Source organism: Sphaerodactylus townsendi, linkage group LG15 (genome assembly GCF_021028975.2).
Source record: "Sphaerodactylus townsendi isolate TG3544 linkage group LG15, MPM_Stown_v2.3, whole genome shotgun sequence".
Classification (NCBI taxonomy): Eukaryota; Metazoa; Chordata; class Lepidosauria; order Squamata; family Sphaerodactylidae; genus Sphaerodactylus; species Sphaerodactylus townsendi.
This window is the reverse complement of record NC_059439.1, coordinates 26,919,048-26,938,903: the sequence shown is the minus strand read 5'-3', so window position 1 is coordinate 26,938,903 and position 19,856 is coordinate 26,919,048. Positions and strand designations below refer to the sequence as shown.

The following is a 19,856-nucleotide window of genomic DNA, read 5'->3' as shown; positions in this document are numbered from 1 at the left end:
TTTACACGGATATGCCTGTCTGTCCCTTAGCAACATCATGATTTCTTCCTCCTATCTTTGTGTGCATCAAAGGGGCAGTACGTGCAGTGGTTAGAACAGTGAACTAGGTCTAGGGAAACCTGGTTTCAAACCTTGTACGCAGCCACAAAGCTCACAGGAGGTTGTGTTGTGTGGAGCACCTGAGGCGTTTCGTGGCCAGAAAGTAAACAATGACACTTTGTGCTCTTACCGTTTTTGGCACTGTTGTGTGTTGTGTCACAGTGGGGTCTCCCAGTATTTCCTCATTTACACACAAGAAGGTGCTACGCTGCTTCCTCCAAGCCTAGCCACCATTTTGCCTGCTCCCTGCTGCTCCTGGGTTCAGATGGTTGTTTGCTGCCTGCCTCTGATATTTTCTTTTTAATGGCCGTTTCCATAATCTATCACTCCTGGGATAGATCAAAAGAGCCCACCCCCCAAATTTTTTTAAAGGACCCCCATCAAACCTCAGAAATGCCAGAAGAATTTCTCCCGTGTGGGCTAGGGAAAGCAAAATGAGTGTGGAGCTTCTCTGATCTGCAGCGCAGTTTGTTCTGAAGAGGGGGAAACGCATCCGCAATTGAGAAACTGACCCGAAGGAAACTGACCTTTGCTTGACCCAAAGAGACCAAACGTGTGCTAAAGGTCAATATCACCTGATAAATAACATCCGCCTCTGTCAAAGAGGTGAGAGATCCTTTTTCTCCCTGTGAGCTGTTGGCAACCCTAGGAATCGATTTGATTCGATTTCGAATACCTTTAATGGCAATATAAATCGTTTAACATTAACATTGCAAGGTAATGACAGCCTTTACAACTTCTGACGAGTTAAAATAACACCATTTAAAAATTTAGCCACCGCTTCCAACAGCTCGTAGTTGTAGAAGCAAGCCTTTATTGGCATAGAAAACAGTACAACAGTAATAAAAAAAAGATTAAAAAGCATATACAATACAGGTCGAAGGAAATCTACTGGCATTTAGTAATTTCCAGGAGAAAGTCTGCCACTATCATACAGAGAGAAGGATCAGGGTTGTCCAACAAGTAGTGTAATCTAATTAAATCGGGGAGATGAGGTAAATGTAAAGGAGTAAGATTCACATACTTGGATATGATTTCCTTGAATCTGAGACAGTGTAGTAGTTGGTGGGCCAGAGATTCAACTGAGCCATCGTTGCATGGGCACAATCTTTTAGCCTTTTCTTGCTTATTAAATCTGCCATGTAACAAGTGGCCCCATTCAAATGGGAGAGAAAAATACAGGGGGAGCATGTTTTCTTGGCCGCGGTGATTAGGGTAGAGAACTCTCTATCCAATAGTTGACCTTTTAATTTTCTATAAGCTTCTGAATAGGACAAAGGGCAATGTGAATCCACAGCTCGTAGTTGTAGCTGTTTAAAAGATATATAGCCTTCTGTTTATCTGTAATGCCTTCACTTCCATGCCGGAAGGGGATTGTGTGCTTCTTCCTACCTATCTCATAAAAAGAATGGGCATTTCCTTTATGTGGAATCCCTAGGAATCACATGAGCAGGTTCTTGATGGATTATGGCCTATGTTCTTTGCTAAACATTGGACCTTTTTACCTCAGGGTCTGAATCATCTTGGACAAGCTAGAGACCAGCCAGACAACCCATTTTACCACAGATTCTTCCAAAGCTGCCCCAAGTATGAACTAAAAGCTTCCTCACCAGTTGACAAATTAGCCACGAGGATCAAACTGCTCTTATTTGATAGATGTGTAGTTAGAATACTGAACAAGGGCCTTAGAGATGGAGGTATCAATGGCGTCCTCAGCCAGGAAATTCCCCAGGTGACCCTGAACCTAATCTAATCCACAGGGGTGTTGTGAGGATAAAATGGGAGGTCAGGAGTATGAATGTTTTGAGCTGCTTTGGGATGGAGGAAATGTGGAATAAAAATGTAAGAGATAGGGGCTCTTTATCTCTTCCATGTAGACATTTCTTTTCTTCCATTCTTCCTTCCTTCCCTCCTCTTGCTCTGTCCTTTCTGTCTGTTTACTTCCATCGTCAGTTGCTGGGTTTCTCTCTCCCAATTTACACTTTAAAAACAAACCATACTTCTTTCTTCTGAAACCCCACCATCATAACTTTTGCGTATGTGTGTTTCCACACACACACACACACACACACACACACACCATTGCTCCATTTTACATCCTCATTATTTTTCTTGATCCAAGTGATGCGGAGCAATCTATTCCGTTCTTCCTCCTAAAAAGAGACTGGCTTGCCTTTCCATTGATTGGGACCCCAACGCCTCCACCTGCCCCGACACTGGGCTTCTGGTTTGCGTCACAAGCAAAGACACGGGGGTATAAATACCCCTGCAGGAGGCAGCTGAATGGGGATACGGACTTTGGCTACGAGAAAACTTTGCGGTGCCCTCATGTGCTGGTAAGGATCCCTGGGAGCTTACAGGAAGAGGACCCCATACTGTAAGTAAATCTGTGCAGGATCGTTCCTGATTCTATCTCCGTTTTTTTCTCTCCCATCCTAGGATCAGGGGTGATGGAACCCAAGATCAGAAACGGCAGAGGACTCTGGCTCATCACCTTTCTCAGCTCAGGTGTGCTGCTCTCCTCAGGGACCTTGCTTCCCAAACTGCGTGATTCAGGCAGGTAAGTGGCGAGGCGTTCTCTTTCCTCCCCCTGGGAACCCCCAGAGAAGTGGGGGAACGCTCTGAAACATGACCAAGGTCCTGTAAAAGAATCTGTGGCAGAGAAGGGAGACTCTCTTTACCAAGTGAGTTTTTAAATTTTCTGGATGGTGGTATTTTTAAAGGGGATACTCACACACATCCCTTTCAACAATTTCCTGCTCCGATTTCCAACCATTGGCTACTCATTAGGAGCTTTCATTGGTTCCAGGTTAGGGGGATTATAACTTCAGTACAAATGTAGGAAGCTCACAGACCAGACGGAGAGCCCATTTATTCTTCTCTTCTGTAGAAGGGGAGACTGTGAGGGGAAACAGAAAGGAATACCAAAGGAAGCAGGTTCATACAAGACAGGCTGACATTGGGAGCAGGTACTTGGCTAGGAAGACTTGGGTTGAGTTTGTGAGATGTAAGTGACAGATTGGCAGTGCAATTCTAAATAAATCAATTGAAATAAATCGGCTTAGAAGAAGAAGAAGAAGAGTTTGGATTTATACCCCACTTTTCTCTCCTGTAAGGAGACTCAAGGTGGCTTATAAGCTCCTTTCCCTTCCTCTTCCCACAACAGACACCTGGTGAAGTAGGTGCGGCTGAGAGAGTTCAGAGAGAACTGTGACTAGCCCAAGGTCACCCAGCAGGAATGTGAAGTAAGGAAACACATCTGGTTCACCAGTTAAGCCTCCGCCGCTCAGGTAGAGGAGTGGGGAATCAAACTCGGTTCTCCAGATTAGAATCCACCTGCCCTTAACCACTACACCACGCTGGTGTAATTCTGCATAGGGTGGTGCTGGGAATGGTACGGCAGAGGATACGGAGTCTCAAAGAAAAGACATAGTTACGATACTCACGTGAAGGGCAGCTGAGAGTGACCCTGGGCCCCCAGACAAAAATTCCATCTGTTCGCTTCATTCGACCTTGATCCAAACCAAATTATCATATCACACTGTATATCACTCTCTATAGCCATGTGTCTAATTTTGTAATTTTATGTTTATGTACACTTATATATGTCTACCAAGAGGATACATTTCTAACATCTGACCAAGTAGGCTCCATTTCACAAAAACATCATATCACAATAAATATTTGTTAGGTAGGTTAATAAGAATCCCATTTCAGTTTACCCTTGTACTTTTACCTAGCACAAAAGCAGGGTTAAGATGGTTATGCAGTGATGCTGGATGAGAGGTACTGGGATCACTGGGATTAATTTTGCTGCTATTGTCTAAAAAGATCATAGTATCTGTCATATAGCAAAGTAGTCATTACAGAGGACTATTAGATGTCCCACCAACACAGTGTTAATAGGCACTTTCGCACATGCAGAATAATGCACTTTCAATCCACTTTCAATGCACTTTGCAGCTGGATTTCAATGTGCGGAATAGCAAAACCCGCTTGCAAACAATTGTGAAAGTGGATTGAAAGTGTGTTATTCTGTATGTGCGGAAGTGCCCAATGCTAACAACCCGGTGCCTAAGCTGGGGGATCTAATTCCTGTCCCATGTGTAGAACCACTGAAAGAGATAAACAGTCCATCAGCATGCATGTAAAATGTGGAGGGGAACACATCCTTTTACGACTTTGTTAGATCATGGGGAAATATTAACTTCCTCCTTCTGTCCAAAATATTAACAAAGGTTTGCTGCTATGCAGCTATTAAATACATTCGAAGTTGGCAAGGAGGATAGGAATGAGAAGAAGTTGAGACCAAGACTTGCAAATAAAGGTGGGGAGGACGAGAAAAAAAGAGGGAGAGGGAGAGAGACATGAAGGCAGATCCTGAAATAAAGAGAGCAAAATGAAGGAGGACAGTATGAAAAAGGGGGAGAGAAATTAAGGAAAAGAGAGGGAAAGGGTGTTTTATGTTGCTGCGACGCACTTTGCAAGATCTCTGGACGACAAAACTATGGAGTGGGTTGTAAGAAAAGGAAGAGGGAAAGGATAGACTGCCTCGCTCCAATGCTAGTTCGGTTGGGGGGGCTTCCCATGATCTCTTAAGCAAGGGTTTGCTTCAGCCTTGCAGAAAGGCGAGAGTGACTGCCATTTACTGTGCTCAGCCTTTCTCCTGCCCCTAGTGGCTGCTGCACAGAACTGCATTAAAAGTAAAATAAAACATATTGGTCTGGATCAGGGGTCTGCAACCTGCGGCTCTCCAGATGTTCATGGACTACAAATCATGCAGCACTCCAGATGTTCATGGACTACCAATTGGCTATGCTGGCAGGGGCTGATGGGAATTGTAGTCCATGAACATCTGGAGAGTCGCAGGTTGCAGCCCCCTGGTCTGGATGCAGCATGATGCTAGTGTCCAAGGAATTTTGTCCCTCACACACACACAGATATATTTGAATACCTTCCATGCACATGGTACTTTATACACTTCAAGAAGGTTGGCCCCAAGTTGTTTACAGTATAGTTAATTCTATAATTTAACTTAAATTCTTCCACCATGGTTCTGTAATTAACATATAAGGGATTATTGCAGGAGGTGTAGTGACAGCCCTTATACTTTGTTCCACAGATAGATGATAGTAGATTGTATATTCCTCCACTACAGAGCAAAGCATGCCGGATCTTCTTTGTTGTAGACTGCTCCACCTGGATCCTAGTGCCTACCTACCCCTGCTCTCCCCCCCCCCCCGCCCCAATCAGTTTGAAAGTAAAAATAAATTTTGGCTGAAATGCGCTTGTTTCAAAGTACCATGTTTAATAATGCACAAAATAATGATTTTGACAAAGGCAACACTTAAAAATGAATAATTCTCATATTTGTTCAGGACTATATTTTAATGCGGAAGCATACAGTTTTCTCGACTGCTGCACCATAATTGAGCAAACTAACATCTTTATGTGGAACGGAGTGTGGTTTAGATAGACCTTCTGTGACACTTTCCTCTCAAAGTCGCCTTCTTGTTGTCAACCTGCCAGATCCCAGTGTCTGTTCAGAAAACCAAAGGCTTTCCCACTTGCTTTCTTTCCTAGCTTGCTTTGGAAGCACGATGCGTTGAAGACTCTTTCACCAGACAGCAATGTTGACGTCAAAAACCCCTTCATCCCCTGGGGCAGTCGCATCCCTTCCCTCACCCTGCACGACTGGAAACTCAAGTGGACATCTTCGGATGTCACAGCTCCTCGGCGTGAACGGAAAGATGGCAAAGGGCAAGACAAGAAGTCCCCTCAGGAAGCTCTGCCTCTTGAAGGCCCGGAGATAGCCTTCTTCCCACTTAGCTGGGTACAAAGATGGGGTGGGAAACGGAGCCTTGCGGTAGCCGACGATGCGGCCTTCCGAGAAAAGAGCAAAATGTTGACGGCTATGGAAAGGCAGAAATGGCTCAATTCCTATATACAAAAGTTCTTGGTGGTGAACTCTGAGTAAGAAGGAGAGATGGCGGCCACAGGGAAGGGGAAATGACAACGAGGACGTGACACCATTCGCTGAAACTCACCAAGAATGAGCTTGCTGTTTCATAGAACGATGGCAGGCTTCAAATCTGTTCACCCTCCCCCTCAGCCCTGTTTCCAATTCCGTTCCAAAGTCTTTCCATCCCCTCTCCACAAACACACAGGCAATTGTCCATTAAGCTGGTCTCCTCTGCGAAGGCCCCTTCCGCACATGCAGAATAATGCACTTTCTATCCGCTGTCACAACTGTTTGCAAGCGGATTTTGCTATTCCGCACAGTAAAATCCAGCTGCAAAGTGCACTGAAAGTGGATTGAAAGTGCAGGAGCAGCAGTGGCGTAGGAGGTTAAGAGCTCGTGTATCTAATCTGGAGGAACCGGGTTTGATTCCCAGCTCTGCCGCCTGAGCTGTGGAGGCTTCTCTGGGGAATTCAGATTAGCCTGTACACGCCAGCTGGGTGACCTTGGGCTAGTCACAGTTCTTCGGAGCTCTCTCAGCCCCACCTACCTCACAGGGTGTTTGTTGTGAGGGGGGAAGGGCAAGGAGATTGTCAGCCCCTTTGAGTCTCCTGCAGGAGAGAAAGGGGTGGATATAAATCCAAACTCAAAACTCAAACTCATTATTCTGCATGTGCGGAAGGGGCCTAAGACACACAAAGGGCTCTTTCTCCACAGTAAGATCAGCATGAGGGGTTGAGGGCAAGCCGTCTTCTTGTTCTGGCGCTCACTCCATGGCAAACCAGGCAGAACAAAATAGATATATGATCTCAGCTACATAGAAGTGAGCTCTGCTTGGGTGTTGGTTGCTGTTTATACTGGCAAACCAAGGTTGCAATAGCTCAGCCCTTCTGAGAGCCAGCCTGGTGTAGTGGTTAAGAGGTGGATTCTAATCTGGTGAACCAGGTTTGACTCCCCACTCCTCCACCTGAGTGGCAGAGGCTTATCTAGTTAACCAGATGTGTTTCCACACTCCTACATTCCTGCTGGGTGTCCTTGGGCTAGTCACAGTTCTTCAGAACTCTCTCAGCCCCATCTACCTAACAAGGTGTCTGTTGTGAGGAGGGGAAGGGAAAGGAGCGTGTAAGCCACCTAGCGTCTCCTTACAGGAGGGAAAGGTGGGGTATAGATCCAAACTCTTCTTCTTCTATAGCTACCATCCCCTCCTCAACAGAAAGCTTTTTTTAAAAAAGAGGGGTGGTAAATAGCTATATCATTATAATGACCTATTGCCATATTATAAGAACTACAAACATTTTTTAAAAAGGTATCTATCCAGCCAATTTCACTGTGGAGATATGTGGGGAAATGTGCTGCAAGAGACTTTGCTTTTTTAAAGAAAGTGAACGCTGGGCATTAGTAGACCATGGATAATGCTGTGATGCTCTAGTGATCCAGATGTTCCTGGGGGGTTTTTTTAAGCCTGGGAAAAGCTCTCCAACTGTTCCAAAAAGTGTGTGCCAAGATTGCAAGAAAAGGGCAGGTACTAGAGGATGACTTTGGCCCCTTCCGCACATGCAGAATAATGCACTTTTAATGTACTTTCAATGCACTTTGCAGCAGGATTTCACTGTGCGGAAGAGCAAAATCCACTTGCAAACAATTGTGAAAGTGGATTGAAAGTGCATTATTCTGCCTGTGCGGAAGGGGCCGTTGAGTCTCCCCAAACAGTGCTGTAGTAAGAATATCAAGGGAGAACAAACAGTCGTGTGGGAAACAGCCATGGACTCAAAGACCCGGTGTGGAATAGAGGTTCCGACCCCACAGGATTGTGGGGAAGATATAGCGGAGAGGAAGTATTGTGTATCCTGCCCTAAGCTTTGTGGTAGAAAAGTGGGATTTAAATGTGCTATATTGAGAGATGGGGGCAAAATGTGAGTCGTAAAAACGACCAGACCATGCCCACACAGCCCGGAAAACTCACAACAGTCAGATAAAGAGCCTTTTGTTTGTGTCTTGATTCAAGGGAGAATACTTCAGCGGGCAGACCCAATATCGCTAGACCCTGAACATCTGAAAGTAGAGTCCCTCTTAAAAATTAGTTGCTGAGAGGACTTAGAAGCAATTCTCTCTCTGCTTGCCCTGAAACCACTAGGTACCCCCAAGGCCCAGCATTTTGGAAGAATACATCCGCCCTGTGTATCATGTCCCCGCCCAGCGAGTCTGATGATGGGTGGGAAATAAATTTACAGAAATAAATAAACCTGCTTTGCGTGTTCCATCTCTCCTAGCTGTCTTTCTCTAAACTGGGAAATTCTAAACTCTGAATTCATTCCTGTTAAGTAGAAGGTATCCCCAATTGTTAATTCAGAGGGGACCACTGAAATTTTTACCTGCTCATTTCAGTGCATCAAACAGCCAATCACAGGCAAAGGAGCAGGATGACAGGTGACTTTACCCACAGTCCGTTCCTGTTAGAGAATCTCTGGCAGCTGTCCCTACAACTGTATCCCCCCACTCTTCCTAGAGCCCAAATCACCACATACATCCACAAGAGAGAAATATAATTTAGAAGAGAAAGATTTATTCAAGTAATCCTTTCACGTGGGCCTCTCCCACCTGGAACTGCACAAACTCAGCCCCCAAATTCCAGCCTCTCCGTCCCCACAAGGAGGATGAAATTGGTTGGTTTACAAAAACAAAACAAAACAAAACCACAGTCCCAGCAGAAGAGAGGAGAGAGCTGCAGAAAGCTCATGTGTGTTTATCTTAGTGTGTGCGAGTTTTGACCAAGGCAAGGAAGTCTCTGGGCAAGTGTGCAACCACCATGATTGTGCACAAGAGTCTTCTATTGCTCGGGTGATGGCCGATTTGGTGCTGTGGTCAGAGTAGACTCACATCCGTACACAGCAACAGGGAATGCCATGGCACGATTTATCTCGATCTTGGTCAACAGTGATGCAGCCTGACACTTAAGAATCTTTTCTAGCTCCTTCGTGGCTGCCCTTTCTAGTCTCAATCTCCTTCTGATTTCTTGGTTGCGGTCTCTTTTCCGGTTGAGAAGGCCTCGAAAAAGAGGGAATGAGCGTTACTGTGTGCACCCTTTTTGAAAAGGAGTTAAAAGATTATGCAAGAATGCACGTATGCAAGAGGAATGATTGCAAGAGACCAAGTCTGGGAAACAGCAGGGATGGGAAAGAAGAAGAAGAGGTTTGGATTTATATCCCCCCTTTCTCTCCTGTAAGGAGACTCAAAAGGGTTTACAATCTCCTTTCCCTCCCCCTCCCCCCCAAACAAACACCGTGTGAGGAGGGTGGGGCTGAGAGAGCTCAGAAGCACAGGCTAATCTAGTTCCCCAGATAAGCCTCCACAGCTCAAGTGGCAGAGCAGGGAATCAAACCTGGTTCTCCAGATTAGAGTGCACCTGCTCTTAACTACTACACCATGCTGGCGTAGTGTAGTGGTTATCCACACAATGACCCTGTGATGTGGGTTAGACAGAGAGCTTGTGACTGTCCCAAAAGTCCCCCAGGGGACTCCCAGAGTAGGGTGAGGAATCAAACACAATTCTCCCAGACCCTAGTCCCATAATTAGATTCGAGTCTAATCAAGAACAGCAAGCGTTTTAAGATATCAGCTTTCTGGACTCTCGAAAGCTTATTCCCTAAAACTCTCGTCGGTCTTAAAAACGCTACTGAACTCGAATCCAAGTGATCTCCTGTAGACTGAAACTAGTCCAGTACTGTAACCACTACACTGCACTGTCTGTCAACTGAAGAGGAAACCTTAGGGTTTGGCACAAGAACAAAACATACTGACACGAATTTGTGTTGGAATAACAATTCCACGGGGGGGAAAAAGAGGGAGACAGTCAGAGAAAGAGAAATGGGGGAAAGTCTGAGTGAGGCAATAGCAGGCAGCTCTGGTGGGGCACCATTTAGGAGAGAGACGCTACTGTTGAACGGATTTTTCCACCAGTGGGAGTGGCAGGCGTGAAACAGCCGCTTGCTCTGTAGAAGAAAATGGGGAAAAAAGAAGAATGAGTTCTTAGGCTCCCAATGGGATCCCATCTACTTCCCATCTAACAACCAGCAAAAGGAACTTTGGCATTCCTAGCATCCTCTGCTCCAAACAAATGTCTGAACCAACAAAAGTGCACACTGAATGCACGGCAGTTCTATATAAACTTTCCTTTTTTGAGCTGTTGCTATTCATGCATACACTTTCTTGCAAGCAGTGACCCATTTCAGAACTGGAGGAGAAAGTTATTTTAATGCCCAAAGGAGCCCAAACGACAACAATACTAATAAACGTATCAATTCTAATTAAACAGAAGGGAAAAAAGGAAAGGAAAAGAAGAATAAGAAAAGAAAGGAGGAAAACAAACAATCAAAGAAACAGAAATTGAAGTTATTTTTGAAAGTTTTCAATGAAAACTAAAAAGAACAATCAATAAAAGTTGTTCGTTACATAAAGGCTCATTCCGCACATGCAAAATAATGCACTTTCAAACTGATTTCAGTGCTCTTTGAAGCTGTGCGGAATAGCAAAATTCACTTGCAAACAGTTGTGAAAGTGGTTTGAAAATGCATTATTTTTTGTGTGCGGAAGGGGCCACAGCTTCCGGCCGTACTATAAAAAAAAACTCACACTCTATTTCAATATTATGTCTTACATACTGATTCGCCCAGGTATTGCATTAAATCTATATCTGAAACACAGTTCTCCTAATTGGTTGATTATATCAGACAAGAGATATGTGGAGCGAAGAGAAACTATCTGTTATATTTTCTGTGACAATCTATGAAGTTAATGTGCTACGTCCAAAACAATATAAGATTCACAAACACGAGTGGCACATAGGCGCTGGCCCAAGCAATTTATATTACAGGTACGCGTGTTTGTGAATCTTATATTTTCTGTGACACCACAATTAGCTCATTAAAACTGATAGCCCCTCTCCCTTCTAGGGTGCCTGGCCGAAACACTCACCTCGGAGGTGCAGGAAAGAGAGGAAATCCATCAGGGTTTGGAGAGTGCTTTCCTCAGCGGGGCGGACAGCTGTAGCTGCAAGAGAGAAGAACCGGGACTGAAGGGCGGAGCGGATGGAAAGGCGGAGCGGGTTTCGAGGAGAGGGGTCAAGAGGAGGTGCTCACCAAAGGGATCCTGCCCTAACGAATACAGGTCCTCCATAGCTTCCCGCTTACCGGCTAGGCCTCCTTTATCCGTCAGCGTCTGGTGGGCATCTGCTTTGGGAATCAGAAGGGAAGAGAAAGCTGGATTAAACTAGACGCATTCAGCCCACGAACATTGCTGAAGCCTGTATTCTACCGGCTATACCCCTTTCATTCTGCATGAATATCAAAGAGGGTGTTTGGTTTGCAGGCTAAAAATACACTCGCGTAGCATTCCTACAGTCGGCCATCCAAAATGAAGTTGCACGTCAGATGCGGAATGTCTTAACTTCCATGCATACACATGAGAGGGCTGATCTCCACTGAGAAATTGCAAGGAACCTCACTGAGAGGAGATCTGCCATTCAGAGATTTAACTTCTAGGATCCCAGGAAAGGGTGCTGAGCTTTGAAAGAACGACACCCTTAGCAACTTGCTCTAATCAAGATGATCCCCAAGGATCAGGAAAAGGACAACACCAGACCAGGGCACATTCCGGAAACAAAAGGACTGTCCCTAGTAAACAGGAGCGGTTGAAGCTACCTGTATGGCAGTCCAATGGTTGTTAAGCTCACATGATAGAATGGGAGATTGATGCCAAAGATTGTGCTGCTTGCCTACAGATGCCTGCAGCGTTCATGGATACTGAACTTTCTGGCTCACCGCTCATGCAGAATGTGAGGGGCAGGCATTGCCAAGAAGTATTAGTTGCTGATTTCCCAACTCTGCCTTTAACAGACAATAATGGGGCACAGCTATAATGTGATCTTACTGGCTCTTCGGTATCCCTCCTGATGTGACGAACAACCAGAGGTGGGATCCAGCAGGTTCTCACAGGTTCCCGAGAGTAAGTTACTAATTATTTGTGTGTGCCGAGAGGGGGTTACTAATGGGTGATTTTGCCACGTGATTTTTGCCTTAGTTACGCCCCTCCTCTCAGCAGTAGCGCGCAGAACTTGAAGCAGTCTAGCAGGAGGTGCACCGGCGTGCGTGGCAGCCTGCGCCTGCGTGCATTCGTTTCCTGCCCAAGGACCGGCACAGCAGCTGTGTCCTTGCCACAGCCCCGCCCAGGAATGCCCCGCCCCCGGAATGCCCACCCCCGCCCCTGTCGTGCCCCACCCAGCCCCATTGGCGCTACGCCACAGTTTGAATCCCACCACCGTAGGAACCTGTTACTAACATTTTTGGATCCCACCACTGCAAACAATCCATAATAAGCTGGGTTTAAAAGGGGGGAGGTTCTGTCAGGTGCTGTCAAAGTGTCAGCTTAATCTACATGACAGTTATGTCTGACCTTGGACAGTGCCGTGTGCAGCCAAGGACTGATAAGACACCTGCACCGGATAGGTGGACATTTGTATATATGTGGCAGAGGGAAGGCAAATGAGTGTGTCTTGGAACACCTGCTGCCTGGCAAAGCACTTTGCTGCTTAGTACCACAACAATAAAAGGGAACCTCGGGTGGAGCAAGGCAGTGGCGAGGGAGGTTAAGAGAGAGCTCGAGTAGGCTCTAAGGGCCTGGACCCGGAGGGCTTGAAACTCCCGGGTTTGATCTCCCCCGGCTGCTCAGCCGCCTGAGCTGTGGAGGCTTCTCTGGGGAATTCAGTTTAGCCTGTGCACTCCCACACACGCCAGCTGGGTGACCTTGGGCTTGTCACAGCTTCTCGGAGCTCTCTCAGCCCCACCTACCTCACAGGGTGTTTGTTGTGAGGGGGGAAGGGCAAGGAGATTGTCAGCCCCTTTGAGTCTCCTGCAGGAGAGAAAGGGGGGATATAAATCCAAACTCTTCCTCTTCCTCTTCTCTTCTTCTTTGGTGACTTTGTGTCTGTGTGCTGTTCCTGGTTCCTGCTGGGTGATCTGCTCCTGTGGGGCGCTCCTCCGGAAAAAATTTGTCTACACCCCTGTGGTTCTGACAGATTCTTCCCTTATGAGATATAGAAGAATAGTTACAGAATAGTTTGAGAGATTTCAAGATGGCCCAACTAGCTTTGGTATTTGCATTCTTTAATTTTTAGCTGTCTCTGGCCAAGCAGATTTTGCAAGCTTCCAAAGTACCGGGGGATGGGTGGGGGGACACCTTGAGAAGCCCGTTGAAAACACAGAAGAAGAAGAAGAAGAAGAAGAAGAAGAAGAAGAAGAAGAAGAGGAAGAGGAAGAGGAAGAGGAAGAGGAAGAGGAAGAGGAAGAGGAAGAGGAAGAGGAGTTTGGATTTATATCCCCCCTTTCTCTCCTGCAGGAGACTCAAAGGGGCTTACAATCTCCTTGGCCTTCCCCCCTCACAACAAACACTCTGTGAGGTGGGTGGGGCCGAGAGAGCTCAGAAGAACTGTGACTAGCCCAAGGTCACCCAGCTGGCGTGTGTGGGAGTGCACAGGCTAAACTGAATTCCCCAGATAAGCCTCCACAGCTCAAGCGTCAGAGCGGGGAATCAAACCCGGTTCCTCCAGATTAGAATGCATCTGCTCTTAACCACTGCGCCACAAGAGTCTTGTGGCTTTCTTGAGCTGAGCCTGTCATTGGTCTTTCGCCATGAGATCTGTCTATCCTACTGGAGGGGCATTTTCCGCCCCCTTCCGTGTTCTGGTAGAAGACAGCTCCCCCCAAGTCCTTCCTAAACAATGTATTGTCACAGGCTTTCACAGCCAGAATCATTATGGGCTTTTCCAGGCTGTGAGGCCGTGATCTGGTAGCTTTAGCTCCAGATGTTTCGCCTGCAGCTATGACTGGCATCTGCAGAAGCATGTCACGGTGAGATGGGTTTCTCTCCATGGCATCATGTCCACTTCACAGGTGGGAGAGGGGGTGTGGTCCATTTGCATGTATCCGGGTGGAGTCCATTCGCAGGCGCCATTTCCTGTACTTTGAGCCACACCCACCTATCTTTCCCATCCCAACCCAAGTGGACACTTTAGGCCAGGGGTAGGGAACCTGCGGCTCTCCAGATGTTCAGGAACTACAATTCCCATCAGCCCCTACCAGCATGGCCAATTGGCCATGCTGACAGAGGCTGATGGGAATTGTAGTTCCTGAACATCTGGAGAGCCGCAGGTTCCCTACCCCTGCTTTAGGCCTATATAGACTTACGAGGTCCCAGCAAATATCCAGCGCTGTTCAGGGTCCAGCCACGTTTATCCTTGGGCTATAACAGGAAGAGGCAAGGAAAGTCCGATTAGATGAGTCCCACCCTGTCAGAAATCCCACAAAAGAGGCAATTGTAGCCAACATCCTCTGGTCACCTGGATGTCTACACAGACCGCAGGCCTACCCCACCAAAGCCCACCTAGCTGTCAGGGATTGAACCTAGTTGATCGAGATGCATTCCTAGCTTCATGTCATTGTTACAAGATATATCACCGGTGATTGTATCTAGATGATTGAGATGCATTCCTACCTCAATGTAATCACCGCAAGATACATGTAACCAGCCTGCTATATGTTACCACTGCTGTAAGGGGGACGTTCTTTCTTTCATCTTTTCTTTATGGCTTCACACGCTCGGTAGATAACTAGGCTTACCCCTGACACTCTTGCTCCCATGGGAAACGGGATGTTTCCATTGGTCTGTGAGAGGAGGCCAGGTGGATTTATCTCTATCTGTTGCCAACCTTTCTCACGTTCTTTGGGAAAACGGGAGGGGGGACGGTTTCTGAATAAAGGGGATAGCAAAAGCCAGGTTCGCCAGAACTGGCTTTAACAAGCTAGGGGCTTCATTGCCTTCCAATACACACTGCTGATCAACCACACAGGGTCAGTTTATTGATTCAAGGTTTGAGACCTAACACCTAGCCCCCAAAAAGAGATAAGGTCAAATGTTTTATGCAAACTTGGACTGGCAGCTTCATAGCTGTCCCCTGAAGAATGGGTTGCTCTATAGAAGAGGGGGCCCATGCTTTTTGAGTAAATGGGCACCTTTGGGATTTCGACCAGTGGTGAGATCCAAAAATTTTAGTAACAGGTTCCCATGGTGGTGGGATTCAAACTGTGGAGTAGCGCCAATGGGGCTGGGCGGGGCATGATGGGGCAGGGCAGGCATTCCGGGGGCGGGCATTCCTGGGCGGGGCTGTGGGCAAGGACGCAGCCACTGTGCTCGGGTCCCCAAGCTGGAAATCTTAATGCACGCAGGCGCAGGCTGCCACATTCGGTGCAACCTCCTGCTAGACTGCTTCAAGTTCCCGCGCTGCCATTTGCTGAGAGGAGGGGCGTAACTAAGGCAAAAATCACGTGGCAAAATCACCAATTAGTAACCCCCTCTCGGCACACACAAATAATTAGTAACCTACTCTCAGGAACCTGTGAAAACCTGCTGGATCCCACTTCTGATTTCGACCCAGCGCTGTGAGCACAGTCACTAAACAACTGGTTCAAAATAGCTCAAACAGCCACTAAGTGGGGGACGCACCTTCCTTCAGCCACAGATTGCAGCCACCCCTGTTTATGAAAAGCACAGCCAGTCAAATGCCTTGCTGGGCAAAAACCCCGCCTTGCCCTGCCCACTCTGCAAAAACACTCGGTGCAGGCTAGGAAAGGCGTCGGCAGGCACCATGGCTACCTTGGGCACCACTCTACAGCAATACTGAAACAGGAGTCAGGAAGACCCAACCCCAAGGCTGTCTGCTCCTCTTGGAATAGTAAGGAGAAGTTAGTGCTGTTCAATTCCCTGTCTCCCTCTGGGGGCAGCAGGGGCTGTACTTATTTATTTATTTATTTATTTATTTATTTATTTATTTATTTATTTCTATGCCGCCCTCCCTCGAAGGGCTCAGGGCGGTGAACAACAAACATAAATAGAGCACAATAAAATCAAGGACTAAAATCAGTTAAATATTAATTAATTTGGCTCTATATAAAATAAACCCCACCCCATTAAAACGTGAAAGCACACTAAATCTTCAGCATAACAGATGGCATCGCATAACTTCAAGTCCCCTAAAAGAGAAAGAGGGAAGGAGACGGCAGGGATCCACTGATGTTAAGTAAAGGGGGGGGCATCAGTGGGCCAGCTCTCCCCAAAGGTCTCGGGTAGAACAGCCCAGTCTTGCAGGTCTCCTGCGGAACCTTACATTGAGATCCCGCAGAGCCCTGACAGCCTGGAGTGGGAGAAGCTGCCCACCAGGCTGGGGCCAGGGTTGTAAAGGTTCCTGGGTCCCGGGTGGAGGCTAGCCGCATCATTGAGGGGCCAGGGATCACCAGTAAGTTGGCCTCTGCCGAACGCAGAGACCTATTTGGGACATATGGGGAGAAGGTGATGGGAAGGTGATGGGAGGGGGTACCAGGTTGCCCACGACCTCCCCCTCCCAAACAAAAACACCTTGGTGCTGATATAATCTGTTTCACATAAAGACACTGGTTTGGTCAGTGGAGGCACAGCAGTTGAGAAAATTGCAGGCTTCTGTATAGATTTCCAAACGAATATGAGAATTATCATTCATTTTTACATGCTGCCTTCGTCAAAACGGTTATTCTGTGTGTTACTGAACATGGTGCTTTGACCCGGGAGCGTTTATGCTGAAACGTATTTTCACTTTCAAAGAGGGAGGAGAGCAGGGCTAGGTAGGCATTAGGGCCCAGGCAGAGCATTCGGCACGCTTTGTTCTGTGGAGGAGAGATATACATCTACTGAATAGTATTGAAAGCTTAGGACTCTGACTCCTCCCATGAAGTCTAACTAATAAAGGATACTGGCGATGCTGGAAACGATTGGAGATTATTGAAGAGCTTGCAGACACCAACTCTTCCTTGCTTAATGTGAAACAGAGTATAACATTGCTGAAGAAACATAAGAAAATCAAGGCTAGAAGAGCTGACCTCACTCACCAGAAGGGCAGTTCCTAAGCATTCCCCAAGAAGTCCACAGAGGAGCAAAGAAAAACACAACATGGGCCGAGAGTGCCACATCTGTGAGAGAGACAGAAGAGAAGCTGAGGAGAAATGCCATCTCTGATCACATCATCCTCTTACCCAGGTGCCCAGGTTCTTCCTTCCTTAGAATCATAGAGTTGGAAGGGAACACAAGGGCCATCAAGTCCAACCCCCCTGCCATGAAGGAACACACGATCAAAGCAATGATCAACCAGCCTCTCTTTAAAAACCTCCAAAGGAGGAGACTCCACCACTCTCTGAGGCAGTGAATTTCACTGTCCAACAGCCCTGACAGTCAGAAAGTTCTTCCTAATGTTTAGGTGGAATCTCTTTTCCGGCACCTTAAATCCATTACTCTGTGTCCTAGTGTCTGAGGCAGCAGAAAACAAGCTTGCTCCCTCTTCTTGTCAGCTCCCAGAAGTTAAGCTAGGCAGCCCTGGTAAAAAATTGGATCCGGGACCACCAGAGTAATTGAGAGATGCTGCAAAGAGGCAGGCTGATGACAAACCACCCCTATTCATCTCTTTCATTGAAAACCTACAGGGTCACCATTAGTCAGTTGCACTCTAACAGCCCTTTCCACCAACACTCCACCAATGCTATACACACTTATTAGAGAGCAAGTCCCACTAAGCTCATGAGTCTTTCCTGCATTCCCCCATCCAAGAATCTAGGACAAAGAAGTATTATTTTTATCTCATGGTCATCTCCAGACAAGCAGGTTTTGCAGGTTTTCTTAAGGCACAAGAGAAACCTGCACCACCTGTTTGACCACAGACAATAGCAAGTGAGTATGTACATCAGGGGCAGTAATGCCTCTGTGATACCTCTTCAGCTCTCTGAAAAACATGTACCTCACCTTGAAGTGTTCAGATTCTGACTCCTCACAGACAGCACCTTCCTTCCCTTCTTGGGCAGCTGGCAAATATTATAGGTATGGTCCCAAATCTTTTGCTTTTGATTGCATCCAACAGGTGAGGTATAGCCCTCACGGCACTGTTAGGACGCAAGAGGTCACACCTGATGAATTCTTACCTGTTACACACAGAAAGCTGACCAAAAAAATAGTGAATACTCTATTGTACTCTATTGTGATGCTTTATCAGCCCCATTGAGGGATCTTAAAACCAGCATTCCATTCCCAGATGGACGCCTTAAAATTATAAACTGCCAAAGATGAGAAAGTTTCCTACCTTCAGGTCTGTCTTGAGATGCTGAGTGGCTGGCATCTTCAGAAGATCAGATGCCAGCCACAGATGCAGGCGAAACGTCAGGAGAGAATGCTGCTAGAACACGGCCATACAGCCCGGAAAACACACAGCACCCCAATGTTTACTATTGCTTACTTATAACTTCATTTCTTACTTATAACTTCATGGACTTTTTCATGGGAGGAGACGGCAGTGGGGGGGCAGTGTGGGGGGGCCGGGAGATCCCAGTGTTATGGGGACGGGGTAGATATGCGGGTTGGAGGGGGCCATATGAGAGAAAGGGGGGGAGATGCGCATATAGGTCCCCTTTCTGGCCACCTCGGCTTATCCCGAGAGATGCGAGCAGAGAGACTCAGGGATACCCTGCTTCGAGCCTGGTGTTGATAAATGCCAGGTCCAGTAATAATAAGACCGCAACGCAGCGAGATTTTCACCGGTAGCAGATGATGGACCTGGCTTGCATCGCGAGACCTGGAGTGCGGGAGGCTGAGGCGATTAAAGCGCCGTCAATGCGATGCATGCCCCCAGGTTTCGCTTGTGTCCCACCAGTCACCGAACACAGGGCCGGGGAGGAGGTAATGGCGATGTTCAATAGGAGATTCCATAGCCTTCAGGGCAGTCCCTGCCCCTCAAATTTCAGGATTCGAGAATTGTGCTGGACGAGTGGCTGTCTGGGGAGAGGTTGGCCGTCCTCCTGGTGTACCCGGTCGCCCTGGCGCGCGGGTGGCCCGGCCTGCCACGGCTGCTGGAGGAGGTGGCCGAGTGGCGATTGCGATTCCCCCGACTTATGCGTCTTGGGGGGACTTTAACGTCCATGTGGACACCGCCTCATGTTCAGCGGCAGTGGATCTGGTGTCATCCATGGTGACGCTGGGACTCTCCCTTCTTAACACCGGCGCTACCCATGAAGCTGGCCACACTTTGGATCTGGTTTTTGGGGCGGGAGTGAATATGGTGCGTATCCTCTGTTAACAGAGTGCCATGGTCCGACCATTTTGCCCTGAAGGTTCGAATTATTTCGCGGCGCCAAGCCTGTCTAGGCGGCGGACCCTGTTATGTCCGCCCGCGAAGACTTATGGAGACTGACCAAGTTTCACAAGATGGCACCTAGCGGGACCCTGAGCGCTCCTGGCACCCTCGATGAGCGGGCGACGGGCTGGAACTCCAGACTGTCCGATGTCATCAAGGAAATCGTTCCCAGGCTGATGCTGCGATCTCGAACGTGGTGATGCGTGCGGTGATGCCGACTGGCGCTGGTGCAAATTCGGTGACCGGTGTTCAGACCGGGCTAGATGCGGTTCTGGTTGGTCAGTTTCGTGTGGCGTGAACAACTTATAGGACGTTTATGAAAGCCAATCAATATCCGATACGGAGGGCGAAGAATGCCCACTTCTCGTCCTCCCTCGCATCTGCTAGCTCTCGCCCGGCACAATTATTTCGGATTGTTCGATCCCTCACCTCTTTGGTGGAGGGGTCTATAAATTCTCAATTGACTATCGGCTGTGAGGCATTTCAGAGCTTTTTTGTAGATAAAGTCGCGTCACTCCGCCGGGACCTTCCGGCCACAATTGATAC

General features: G+C 47.4%; 2 protein-coding genes across 3 annotated transcripts; one reads left to right on the top strand and one right to left on the bottom strand.

Moving 5' to 3' along the window:
* The first annotated feature begins 1,790 nt into the window (after positions 1-1,790).
* PTH2 (parathyroid hormone 2) lies at positions 1,791-6,338 on the top strand. Its single transcript, XM_048516705.1, has 4 exons — positions 1,791-1,796; positions 2,372-2,435; positions 2,539-2,659; positions 5,683-6,338. Exons 1-4 carry the CDS (start codon positions 1,791-1,793, stop codon positions 6,074-6,076), a joined length of 585 nt encoding a protein of 194 aa, XP_048372662.1. The 3' UTR covers positions 6,077-6,338.
* A 3,113-nt stretch (positions 6,339-9,451) lies between these two features.
* LOC125443968 (galanin peptides-like) lies at positions 9,452-18,284 on the bottom strand. 2 transcript variants are annotated; one of them, XM_048516385.1, is made up of 6 exons: positions 18,264-18,284; positions 17,026-17,106; positions 14,296-14,350; positions 11,194-11,286; positions 11,030-11,104; positions 9,452-10,047 (listed from the first exon to the last, which is right to left on the bottom strand). In XM_048516385.1, the coding sequence occupies exons 2-6, from the start codon at positions 17,104-17,106 to the stop codon at positions 9,989-9,991; spliced, it is 363 nt and encodes a 120-aa protein (XP_048372342.1). In that variant the 5' UTR covers positions 18,264-18,284; the 3' UTR covers positions 9,452-9,988. The 2 variants fall into 2 exon arrangements, with proteins under 2 accessions (XP_048372342.1, XP_048372344.1); XM_048516387.1 differs by having other exon boundaries at positions 11,194-11,283.
* Positions 18,285-19,856: the final 1,572 nt, after the last annotated feature.